Source organism: Camelus bactrianus, chromosome 29, assembly GCF_048773025.1.
Source record: "Camelus bactrianus isolate YW-2024 breed Bactrian camel chromosome 29, ASM4877302v1, whole genome shotgun sequence".
Classification (NCBI taxonomy): domain Eukaryota; kingdom Metazoa; phylum Chordata; class Mammalia; order Artiodactyla; family Camelidae; genus Camelus; species Camelus bactrianus.
Window position 1 is genome coordinate 24114658 of NC_133567.1, and position 13992 is coordinate 24128649.

A 13992-nucleotide genomic window follows, 5' to 3' on the forward strand; every position below is an offset into this window, starting at 1 on the left:
TTCCTGTTGATTTTCATGGAATTTTTCAAGTAGATTGTCACATAATTTGCAAATAATGATAGCTTTGGTCTCTACCATGTTTTAAATATTTATACATGTTAAGGCTCTCTTGCAAAAGACAAAATGAACAGGTGTTTCTAAGAAATTCTGAAGTGCTGGCTCAACGTGTAAATACCGTCACATAATCCGCAAAGGGGAAGGGCAATCACAACGCTTCTAACTGAAAGTTTACAAAGGGAACATAAAGAACGAAGTTGCATTTTTGCTTTACAGAAATATAAGAGGCCAAAAGTGCTACAGTCACAAATGCCAAATATGAAGGAAGAAATTAGAAAAAAATGCTATTTTCGTAAAATTAAGAATAAACTAATTTTATGTGCAGTATAAATCTTGAACTAAGCTTATATTGAGGTTAAAGTGATGTGGACCATCTATGGTGAATATGAGCACTTTCTATGTAAAAATCTATATAAAGGTATATATTATGACACACATGGAGCAAGAAAACATATCTTTGACACTGAAAAATTTAGATTATTAATAATTATAACAGGAAGATTCATATTGCTATAGAATGAAAATGTTTTTCAAATTAGCTCAAAATTAATATGCTTTCAGAAAATATTTTGCATGGCTATATAGAATTTCCCTATTTGTACTATAAATTAATATCAAAATAAAATGTACATGATAAAACATATTGTAGCCTCCAAAATATGCACTGTAGACAAATATTAAATGTTCTGTTTTACATTAACTAAATAGTTTTACTAAATCTAAAATAAGTGTCTAACTATATGCTTAAAATATTCAAGGTCACCCAAAAATAAAATGACTAGGAAGGAAATTGGAAAGTCAGGTGATTGTGAATCCATTTTACTGAATTATTTTATACTCACCCCAAAAGTTTACAGAGTCAGGAAATGTCAAAAGAATTTCAATGTGTTTGGGAGTAAATCTTAAATCATAATTGAATACAAATATTTTGCAAATCAATTCATATTGACAATAAAGTGCAGTATTACACATAATTCCCCCTGCTGCCTAAAATGTTTACCTAAAATATTTGAAAGACTATGTTTTTCTGCTACAAGGAAATTTTAATTAATTCTCTGCTTACATTGTCTTGGCGATTGCTTCCTTTGTTCTTAAGTGAATCTAGCCCAATTACAGGGTACTATTAATATTATCAGGTAATACATCTTGTCAGCACAGAATTAAGCTGCGACTCAGAGTAGTTTTAGATTACCCTGTTCTGCGCAATTTCTCCAAGTATTTTTTGTCTGTAAAATACTTTTTGGGTTCTCTGCTAACAGAATATTTTTTAATCATTTTATGGGGTAATATGATACAAGCAGTAACAATAAATGCTTTTATTTCTTTCCCTTATATATTAAAATTTAGAGCAGTTTTCTGTGATCTTTACTCTGCCAAAAGTTTGTTTTTAAAATAATTTCAAGTACTGACTATAATAAGTAATTCAAAACGTCAAGTCTGTTTTAATGCATAACGGCCACCATTTCCTGAACTTACTATATATACCTATCATGGAATTTATCAGCCACCAAGGAAGATAAGTTCAGAGATATTTAATAACTATTTACTGTCTACTGTGTCCAGGGCACTCCATGATTCGGCAGCAAATGGAGGAGTGGACACAGTCCTTGCCTGAAGCCGATGACAAGAGATCTGACTCTGAGTTCATCTCCTGGTCTAAGAGTTTAAGTGTTTTCCCATGCCGATGTAAACAATGACACACAGCCGTGCAATATGAATGAGTGACATCATTAGTGGAGAGCTGAGAGAATTCCTCCAACTGTAAAAGACAAATCTAGTCTTTGAGGGTCACAAAAATGGCACAGAACTTACAAAATTCATCATAAACTGTTCTGAATTTCTATAAATGCTGTTCCCTTTCATGTATCTAGCCCCGTGTGGACCTGTGTAACAGCAGACAGTTTGGACAAGACTAGAGATTGGAGACATTCTGCTTCTTTACCAATAGCAGCAGAAATCAGAAAGATAATGTGAATATTTGGTATTTGATAGGGAGAGACCTACAAAGTCAGGAAGGCCTGGCAAGTTCGAGGAACAGCAGGGAGATATGTGTGGCTGGAATTGAGGGAGTAAAAGTTAGAAAGGGCAGGTGAGATCAGAGTGAAATGGGCTGATCCTGCAGCCTTCTGGGCAACAGAATTAACTTTGGCTTTTCTTCCCAACTTTATTGAGGTACTATTGACACAAATTGTATATTTTTAAGGTGTACAGCTTGATGACTGGATGTAAGTATACAATGTGAAATGATTACCTACAGTCAAACTAATAAACATATCCATCACCTCACATAGTTACCAGTTCATGTGTGTGTGTGTGCGCGTGGTCAGAACACTTCAGGTCTACTCTATTAGCTAATTTCTAGTAAATGATACAATATTAACTATAGTCACCAGGCTTTAAATTAGGTTTCCAAGACTAATACATCATATAACTGAAAGTTTAACCCTTTGACAAACAGCTCCCCATTTCTCTACCACCCCCGCCCTCCCAGTTCCTGGTAACCAGCATTCTGCTCTCTGTTACTATGAGTTTAAGGTTTTTGGATTCTATGTATAAGTGAGCTCAGGCAATATTTGTCTTTCTGTGTCTGAGTTCTTTCATTCAACATAATGTTCCCCAGATTTACCTATGGTGTCATAAAGGCAGGCTTTCCTTATTTTAAGGGCTGAATAGTATTCCATTGTGTATGTGTATATATATATATATATACACACACACACATACATATATATATATATATTCTTTATCCATTCATCTGTCTATGGACACTTTGCTTGTTTCACATCTTAGCTACTGTGAATAATGCTGCAGTGAACTTGGGAATGCAAAGATCCTTTTGAGATAGTGGTTCCCCCCATCTTTGGATGTACACCCAGAAGTGGGACTGTCTGATAAGAACCTTGACAAACATTGAAGGGTTTGACACCAAGTAGTGGTCTGATCTGATGCATATTTTTACAGCATCATTCTGCAGGTGGAACTGGCAACAGGCTGGAGGGTTGGGGCAAGGGAGGAAGCAGGGAGAGGAGTGCAGAGGTTATTGCTGTATGAAGGTGAGATGTGGTAGTACCTCTGACTAGGACTGTAGCAGTGGATGGGGACAGAAGTGGGTGGATTCTTAATGTATTCTGAAGGTAAAGCTGACAGAGCTCGGCTCTCAACCATTTAGGTTTTATTTATTAAATCAATGGGAAGATGGGGATGCCTTTATTTTGGACGGTAAGAGAGCAGCAGAGGAGTCGGCTCACGAAGGAAGGTCAGTGGCTCAGTTTTAAGCACGCTGACTTTGGCATCTGAGTGGAGAGGTCAAGTGGGAACTTGAATAGGCAAGTCTCAAATGCTTCCCACTTCACTTCTCTGAGCCTACAGGGCTGTATCTTGGCGCTTTCAATGATGACCAAACATACTCACTCTGGTGATTTTAACATCTGGGTTTTCTTCTTATTCTGGACCACACTGCTTGTTGGGAAGTGGCCACCTGGACTCCACTGTTGTTTTTACTATTTTATTATTCCCACGCTTAACCCAATAGTCTCTCACATGTAAAGAGCCATCATTCTCTATTTTATGGGCTTCATCTTAAAGGAGCCATTTCTGATTGACAATTACATGATGCCCTTTCCCTGATAAGAGCTAAGCATTTTAAGGGAAAAACATATTTTCAACTTCTTTTAATTCCAAAAGTTCAGCATCATACATACAGAAAAGACAATAGATACACTTGAAAAGCTGTGAGTAAATATTCTATGTGCGTAATGGGATATAGTTGTACAAGTGATGTGAGAAAGGCACGGTTCCAGATTTCCAGGACAATAAAGTTGAAACAGACCAATATGAAACAAAAAAGGAAACATTTAAAAACAAAATAAAATGAATAAGAGGAGTAAATCCTGGCCCATGGGGAGAAGTTAAGCATAGAATGAAAAACAGGTTGACATTAAGAACTAAGAGTTAATGAGCTACTGACTGAAGACTCAAAGAGTTGAACTTTGATCCATTGTAAAGAGTTTAGCCACAAATCAATATTATAGAGATATAATTTAGAACAAAATCTTATACCTCTAAACTCTCTCTTTCAATAAGCATCTCTGTTCTCTCTCTCTTATATAAAATGTCTTCTTTTATTAAACAAAACTGTCTTGCAAATAAAATTGGATCATATCCTGTACTTGCTGGCTTGGCTAAATAGGACATTGTACTTTCAATGAAAGTGAAGCTAGTGTTAACAAATCTGGCTTTTACAAAAGTAACAGGAACTTTGATTCTTCAGTAAAATTCAATAGGTGGTCATAAGAGAAGAGAAGGTCATATTTAAGAACAAATTATCTTGTAATACATGAACAGAAGAACTTGACAAAGTCAAAGAAACCGAGTTTTAATTTTTTTTTTTTTGTAAACGATGAAATGCTTTGCTTATTCAGAGCCATGAGCTTTGCTCTTCTATATTAATTGGGAAGACATTTTACTGTACCTCCTTGAATGCTCGTCCATGACAGCTTTCAGCTTTGCCTCAGCACTAATCTTTCTAGCTCTACTGTAAAGCACTGACCATTGCTTGTTCCCTTGATATAAAGAACTGGTCAGAAGTCCAATAGAACCATTCTTTTTTCTTTCTTTTTTTTTTTAAATTTTGCGCTAAAAGAATTTGAGGTGCTGGATACAGTATTCCTCAAACTGTCCTCAGCTTTAGGAATAATATAGTTACCCTGCATTATTCCATATGTAAAATTGGAAAATATTGTGTCCTGCAACATATCCTGGACAAGCTTGGCTGATTCTGCTTTCCCTTTCCTTTCACACCACTGCATCACTAAATAGTCAATGTCTCTATCTTGTCCAAAGGAACTCTGAGAGTATTCGTTTGAACAATCAGATCTCGCTGCTGTTGTCAGTTCAGTCACAGGGGTGGCGCCAGGTAAGACACACAGCTTACATTCCTCAGGGAACATTCTTAAAAATCGCCTTCTATATAATAAGGACAAAACTTCTCTTCTTATTGCTATTTTGTTTCTCTGTTCCTTGACATTTTGTTTTGATTTTCATTTCCTTGCTTTAGGTGGTTTACATTCCCCAAAGATTATGAAGCTGCGTGGAAGGCTCAATTTTCTCATGCATACGAACAGAATATATAAATGTGCCCTTATATAAATAAATAATAATCAACAAAATAATGTTTATAATAATATATTATATTTAAAATATTTATTTTATAAATATAAATATGTTTTATATATAATTTTATATTTATAATATATATTAATATATATATATATTATTTATTTATATTCCCATATAGAAAGCATATCCAGGTGAATTCACGTTAAATAAATGAATGCCTAGGAAGCTAAATGTATATCAAATATCTCCTAAGAGGAAGTTTGCTACCAAAAGAATTATGCTGAAACTCCTATTATAGAGAAAGGCTCCTTTCTAATAAGAAAATAAAATTACCTGATGCTATTATCTTTTACTTATATCTAGATTTTCCTATTTTTGACTTAAAAATCATACATACAAAATTTAAGCAAATATTACTCATGGAGATCTTGGGCAAGGGATAACAAGGTACCAGAATGAAATACTTTCAGTAATGTCATATTGGTTGATTACTATTGTATAAATATGACACTGGCTGTAGTTTAATTACATAATTATTATACTGAGATCTCTATCCATTAGCCTCAGCACAATGAAGCCCACATGAACCATCCCCTGCTTGGAAGAAGTTTATAATCTAGTTAAGAAGCACAGTACAATGAGAAATAATTAGAGAATATAGAGACCAAAAAAATTTCAACTGGATGTAGAGAATAAATCTAAGTATCACTGGGAAGAGATTTGGGATCGATGAATAGAGAGGCTGGGACATGTGGAGGATGCTGAGGATGGAAGTTTTGGAAAAGCAGAAGCTTGCAGAGAAGCCCCAGATATTAAAAATAAAATGAAATGAGTGTTAGTGGGTAAGGGTTGAGGAGATAAAGAGGTTTCCAATTTGCATACATTAGTAATGAAGAAAAGTAGAAAATTAAGTTACGTTAGTACGAATGAGATCAAATAGTGGGTGATCCTAACACGTCCTTGAAGGAATAGCCCCTAAGGAGCAAACTGTGAAAACCAATGATGAGCAAGTTAAAGGCAAATGTAAAAAGGTGTGCACAAGAGAGAATGGCAGAGAGTAACTTCAGACAGGAGATCAAGTGTGGGGAAATGACATTAATTCAGACGTGAAAGTCATCTAGACCTCATGGGTACAGAGGAAGAAGTTAGAAGACCAAGAGTCACTAACAATGACAGACAGAACCTGCGGGCTCAGTCAGTGTGGATCCCTTCCCCCAGCCTTCCGTGACAGGAGCAGGACCTGTGTGTGAAGCACTCTCCCCCACACGTCCACTTTGAAAACTAGAACGCAGGCTCCACGAAACCAAGGTCCGGCTTGTTTTGTCTCCTGCTCCATTGCCAGTGCCTAAAACAGAGTCTCACTTCAGGAGCTTAAGGAACATTACTTGAATATTTACTATTTTAAAATATAGCTTAAAATCCACCTGTCTTTGAACCTTTCCCTAACTCTTTCAGTGAGCATAGTTTAGGGTAAAAAACATAGATTTTGGGAATCAAGAAGACATGTGTTCAACTAGTGACTACTGCTCGAAAACCTCATAACTAGGACTCACTACTTACGCTGATTCTCAGTTTTCTCATTTGTAAAACAGAAAATACCATCCACCTTGCAGTATTATTATAAGATCTAGAGATTATCGACGTAAAGTGCCTCGCTTACATTCAGGCACATTATTAGTTACCCGATTCACGTAGCTGCTACCTAAGAGCGGGTATCAATCAGATCACCCACTATTTGATCTCCTTTGATCAAATCTTGTGTATTTCTGATTTATATCATTTATCACTTTGCACTAGAGTTAATATGTCTACCTTCTCTCCCTCAATACATCAACTTTTTAGTATGCCAAATGCCAATCTCTTTTATGCACCTAGGAAAAGTCTCTTTCAAAATTCAGCCTTTTCTCGGTCCAATTTTTTTTTTGATCTATTCAACTAGATTTCAGTACATTATTTTTATGTCTCCTTTTCCTTCTGTATCTTAAAAGTACATAGGTTCCTGTCTGTCTTCACTCCTGGAGTATGAGCTCCATAAAGACAGGGTGGTACCTTCTATTAATATATCCTGGGTACCTCATAAACTACCCTGGGCATAACACTCATCAGATGCAAAAGGAGATGAATATAAAAAATTGTAAAGAAGATATCTTCAATAGAATTTATTCTTAGGGGAAAAAAAAGCAGGCAGTGAAACAAAGAAATCAAATTCAGAGTAGTAACTCTGTCCTGAAGAGAGTTTTGATTAAGTAATCGAAGGTAACAGGAAAGCTCAGAGAAAGAGGGCTTCCTGTTTTTTTTTTTTAACACACCTGTTAAGACATTGAAAATAGCGGCTACTGAATTTCATTTGAGAGTCGGTCTACGTGCTTTTTATTCATTTCTGATTCCAGGAACCAGTGATCACAGGATCTCATTTTGTCAGTCAAGAGCACTCACTAAGCTCCCTCAATGCGCAGAGCAAAAAGGTTGATGAAAATGATCACTAGGCATAAAGATACTGGTCTCTTCTGAGGCTGGTAACTTAATTAGACAGGCAGGAAGAATGAAATGAGTGTAACCACAGCCAATTTCCTATCATAGTCTGAGATAGGGTTGACACTTTGGTGACAGCACCATAGTATCAAGGTATAAAGCTTGGATGTTGAAATTCATCCAGAACAGTGAAAACAAAATCTTTCAGTTGTCATTTGCTATCTTGCAGGATAAACAAATTCTTGCATTTTGTTTTCATTTCAACTAGTTGCTGTGGGCTTAGCTGCAATGAGTAATATACATATATATATATATGTATACATAGAGAGTAAGTGTTTTTTCACTCCTTGAATCTAAATTAATTAATCTACTTAAGCAAGATATAGCTAATTAAGTATTGAAGAACATTTATAAAATTAAAAAACCTATTCATGTGTTTGAACAAAAGCATTGATTTTTCCTGGAAAGTATGATGCTTTTGTGCATATTATATTAAATCCCAATTTCAGCTTCCAATACAGGAAACAGAATACTTTATCTATTAAAAATTGCATGAAAGCTGTATTTTCAAAGTATAGCTTCTAGTAGATAGAAAATTCTGTATACGTGGGACAATATTTCATTATTTATTGATTCACATCCACTAAAAAGAGAGCACACTCTTTTATTTTTAAATGGATGGTATGGGTAAAAATGTGGCTATTTTAATGCACAAATGCCAACATAAAACATTTTTCATTAACCTTTAAGACTGGTTTACAAATACTGAGAGAATTATATTTTTTAGTATTACACTTATATTCACTTTTTAATATTAGGTACCTTACTTTTATACACTGACTTTTTAGTGTTATTGTCGGAGAACGTAATGTCATTGAAAAGAACGTTTAGCAAAATGTAAAATTAGTTTTAGCTTGTAACCTTTTAAAAAATAATGTGAATTAGATATAAATGCTTGACTAAAGAAAATAGCACATATATATAAAATCAAAATGATGGTCTTGTAGAGGAAATTTAACTCAAATGGCTACTGGTAGACCTCAAAAAAAAAAATGATCAATTCTCCTCTTCAACAGCAACGCTTTAATTGTCAAAGGAAATTATAAGGATCTCAAAAAGACGTGCAAACCAAAGATAGAGGAGCTGCAGTGCGCCTGGAAGTGGCTAAGCTCCCAAGCAAATCATCTCTATTAGTTCCTATTCATGATTTAAATTATGCTTTTTTATCTGTTCATAACATGCAGCGTTTTTTTCACCCTCACATTTCTAGGCATTTCAGTTTCTGCTGACATCAATGCATTCCCCAAATAGAACGTTAGTTACCACAATCTTCTGCTAGACATTTAAGTCCATTTGTGTGTTTATTTTTTAAGATGCTTTTTTTTTTTTTTTGAACCTCCTAACTGCAAGAGGTTTGGGAAGGTAGTGTTAGAATGAATGAGAACTTGTTTTCATGTAGACACTTGATCAACCGTTCCAAAAAAAAAAAAAAAAAATCACAGCTTCCTACCTTGAAAACAAACATCTCACGGCGAAGAATGGCTAGGGTGTTAAAGTTCCCATCGCAGATGTTGGGTTTGGCTCCAGGATAGGACGGTCTGCCAGTGGGAGGCCGGGGAGGTTTGGGCCTGTCGTTCTTCCTGGGGTCAGCCGGCGGGATGGAGCGGTGCGGGGGCACCGTTGGCAGAGGTCTTGTTGGTGGAGGAATCTTGTCAGGTGGACCTTTTGAAAACAGAGGACAACATTTGGCTCACTTAAAACTGCCCTAGTGCTGGAAAATATGCTACAGAGGACAATCACACATCAGTGGAGGGTGCAGACTAAGTGAGCTAAGAGGTCTTTAAGATTGTATATTTTCTGAGAAAACAAACCATCTTACCCAACAAACCACTGCCAAGTCTATCAGAAGCTGTCCTCATCATGCTCAATTCTGGATCCGTTACTAGGCTTTCTCTGTTAATTTTTAATGACTTTTTAAATCGCTTCCCCACAATCCTTATTGGAAAAGCTGCTTTCAGAACTTTTTTGGAAGAAGGTGGTATATAAATAATAAATACATTACAACGAATACTGGAACCATGAATGCATGCTTTACCAAAGTTAATCTTAGATTTTGATAGACGATTCTACGCAAATATTTCTAACAGATAAACATTAACAAATCAAAGTTTATTCTATCCTATGTCTCTGACTGTATTTGGTAAACTTTCCCTGACTTTCATTATTTTCTTCTAATGAAATGTTTTGACAACTTGCTGGAAGAATGTTTCGTTTGAATACTGAATCTAAAAGACCTATTGATTAAAAGACCACTAGTAAAATATCGATGTGAAGAAGTATTTCTAAAACGAGGTTTCTAAATCACGCCAGAGTTTACATATGTAATTTGGTACAGATGTAAAAGCATCATTTCTCAAAGGATTTATGTTTTTAAAAAGAAATACAGAGCTGTTCACACTTAATATTTAGATATGGCAAGAACACTCTTGCAGACCCTCAGTCTAGACGACTAATTCATGAGGTCATGAGAAAGAGCTTCTTTTCAGTTAACTACTCAGGCAGAATTTCTGATGACACACACACAGCATACGCTGCTCATTCAACATAGGAGCTATTTGGGTTTGAGACCCAGACATGTCTCTTTTCTCAGCAGTAGCACAAAAGTTGACCTTTCTTTCAAAACTTATTTTAACCCTGAGAGAATGTTCACCGCTGAGACACTGAAATTGAAAAACTAATGAACGCAAAACAAATTAGTGAACTTCAACTACATTATTTAAAAATGCAAATGACATCTTCTGGATATTGGATATTAACATACAGCCAGCACACATTTGTCTTTGTATTGTAACATGAGCGTCACTTCATTACTTTTGTAAAGCATATACTCTAAATGTAAATTATAAATGTCAAGTTCTTAACAACTTTGTGTTAAATAAATGTCTTTATAAAGGTCAATGGTTCTATTGAGGGAGTTAGGATTACAGTAAACATGGGTAATATTCTTTCTCCTTTTCCTCTTAATTTGCATTCATTGACTGGCGCCCATAAATTGAAATGGTTTGACCCTACTAGAAATTTAGTTCGAATTATGTATTAGTAAACTTAGCCATTTGTTACCTTTTGCTCTTAGACAATAATTACATGCTTTTGAGGTCATTTTATTACATCCGTCTCACATGAGTATTTTCACACCTCTAAATCGATTTGTCTAGGAACCATCTAACATCAACTATCATAAACTGAGAGTTAATTTGTCAGCTTTCACCAAAGTCTTAGTATCTTCTATGAAAGTCTCCTATATCTCATTGATTTTATTGTTTATATTCACTTATTACATTTTTACCTGAATTTTAAATACTAAAGTTTATCAGATCTTTATTATAACTTCAGGTTTCATTTAAACTCAATAAGAAAACTTTATCAGTGCATGGACTTTCCCATAATTTGCATACTCTGACATCTGGGCTGTTGCCAACCAAACCTGATTGACAGAAGACTTTTGCCAATAGACCAGATTCTTTTTTTTCAATATTTGTCTCTCTAACATATGTGGAGCATCTATCTCAAAAAAAAAAAACAAAAAAACAAAAAACCCACAGCAGAAATTCCGGACTTCACTGCAAGGTTAACCAAACGAATTAGTGATATCCTACCATATATCTTCTGGATGCCCTGCAAATCATCATTAGGTAGTTTGAAGTTGTCAGTTTCCATGTACTGGTAAAACGGAGCCATGATGGCAGTCGGGTCATTGGAATGCTCCAATCCCAAAGCATGTCCCAGTTCATGAACTGCTACGAGAAATAAGTCATTTCCTGTGAAAATGAGAAGAAAAGACACTATGGTAACTAACATCCAAGGACAGAGTTGAAAAGGGCAGTTTGATCTTATCAACGTTTTACGCAAGAAAAATAAGAGGAGCACTTTACTCCAACCATCAATGTGGTTTTACCGGCTTACCTACTGGCAAAATCCAATATGCTATTCTAAAAAGGGAGAGGGGTTGGTGTGGAGGTGATGATAATGAAGTTACAGAAATTAGAAACTGAAAGAGAAGAACAAAGAATAAAAGTTGAAGAAGGAGCAGGAGCATCAGAAATTGTTGAAATGTCCTTCCAATGAGAAAGCAAGCACGTAGCACACAGCTCACGCACATAACTTTCATGTTGAACATAATTATAACACGAACTCAGCAACAAACACAGGGCATGTACCATCCCTCCTTTTACACAGATAAGTAAATTAAGGCATAGAAGTGGCAAGTCTCGTCAAGAACAGTACATCTTTGTATTTACAGAGCTGCGGCTAGAACTCAGATTATTAAAACTCCCAGACTAAGGCTTCTCTTTCTTACCAGCCTAGAATATAGGAATATAGTGGGGTAAAATATAAGCCGTAGCCTAGCAGTCATGAAGCCTAAGATTCTAGACTTGACTCTGTAAATACAAAATCTGATCAATTTATAATCTGAACAAAAACATAATTATCTTAGAGGGTCTGTTTCTCATTAAAAAAAAAAAAAAATCTCCCCTACTAGTGGTGAATGTGCACAATGAAGTCTCTTTGGTGAAAACTCTCAGAGACACTTGGTCTGACTTTCTGCAGTCAAACCCCTGCTGATGGCCCCTCCGTGTTGTTCACTCCTGGATCATCACAATAACTCCTGAGACAAAGAGCCAGTCCTACGTATATATTTGTTAACTCCAAAAATTTAGTTGAACTGCATGAGCATCAAAGAGTTCGGGCTGTTATACTTCCAAGGGTTATGTTCCTAAGTGAAAAACTTAACAGGACTGAATGTGAAATGTAAAGTTTTATGTGGATGACTTGTTACAGATGCAAATAATTTCACTAAACTTCCTGAGTGTCATTTTTAGGAAAACTCTTTCCCAACAACTTCTACGATCCCTATAACCAACACTTTTTCCATTCTGGAGTTTCTGTCCGAGGGAAATGGATGAAACCCTAGGGCCGATCACCTGTCTGATATTAACACACTGAAACGAGCCATTCAGACGTCCAGGGTCCACCTGACTCTCAAAGAATAACTGACTACCAGTGTGAAACAAATTAGAGGGTTTGAAAATAAACAGAAGTTAAAAGAAAAATAATATAATATGTGTCGGCTTTAATACAAGTATTAGCTGTCTTTATTAAAAGTTTACTAACGGTGCTTTGGATATTTTGAACATTTTACCTGTATTTTCTCATTTAATTCTTACAATTCTCCAATGAGTCAGTCACTATTATTATGTCCATTTAAAAATGACAAAACAAGGCTTGGAGACGTCACACACAACTTGCAAGATCACATAGTAAGATACTGATAGATTTCAAATTTCTCTCAGTGTGATTTCAGAGATCATCCTTTTAATTACTGCAGTAAATCACACAGCTATAAAAAATTAGCATGCATAACTGATTCTATGATGTAGCCATGTGAAAACACTTTCATTCATCAAATCATCCATTCATTTTATTGTACGCCTACCATGAGTTAGGTACTAATCTAGGCTCTGATGATACAGTAGTAAACAAAACATACCACCCCAAACCTCTGCCCTCCTAGCATTTACATTATAATGGGGGAGACTAGAGAAAAATGCAACAGAAAAGTAAGATGCTTAGGATGGTTACATAGTGAAAAAAGATAAGGAGAAATGATAAGGCAGAGAAAGGATGAGGTCAGAGAGGAAATGGCGTCTAGAGCGCATATGGGATTTGAGATAACAGTAATGGTTTTGGTTTCTAGTCTGACAGCAGCGGGGATTACTGAAAGTTTCTGAGTAGAGGAGAGACATTATCTGATTTAACATTTTGACAGGATCACTCTGGTGATTACTCTCGATAATCAAGTGCAGTGGGCAAGGGAAGCAGTACGATTGAATCTCTGAAGTTAGTGCAATAATTCGGGCAAAGATGCTCACGACCTGGACCAAAGTGGGAGTAATGGAGGGAGGCAGAAACAGTAAAATTCTTGATGCTTTTTGCAAGGAGAACCATATGGTTTCTTAAAGATGGAAGATGTGAGAAAAAAAAAAGTTCAAAGAAAAAACACAATGGTTTTTAATACCAGCCACTAGAAGAATGAAAATGCCAGTTACTTGAGATGGAGCCAACCCTAGGAAAATCTGTTTTTCTTGCCTTTATTTTTTTCCCCCGGTTGAGGTGAGAGATGGGTAGCACTACCAGGAGCTCATTCTTTGAGTGTTAAGTTAGAGATGCCTCTTAAATATTAACTGGAGATTCAAATACATATATGAATTCCCACATAGGCATACGGAACTCAGAGGCAGGTTCAAGCTAAAAGCATAGACTTGGGATAGGTGAGTGCACGAAGGA

At 35.8% G+C, this 13992-nt stretch overlaps 1 protein-coding gene across 1 annotated transcript in view; it reads right to left on the bottom strand.

Annotated features, from left to right (window-relative positions):
- Nucleotides 1–13992, bottom strand: part of MMP16 (matrix metallopeptidase 16) — a 283386-nt gene that overhangs the window by 71696 nt on the left and 197698 nt on the right. Inside the window, exons 5-6 of the mRNA XM_010952046.3 lie at nucleotides 11304–11465; nucleotides 9158–9369 (exon numbers count right to left, since the gene is read on the bottom strand). Coding sequence (XP_010950348.1) covers nucleotides 9158–9369; nucleotides 11304–11465 — 374 coding nt within the window. The remainder of the gene's footprint in view (nucleotides 1–9157; nucleotides 9370–11303; nucleotides 11466–13992) is intronic.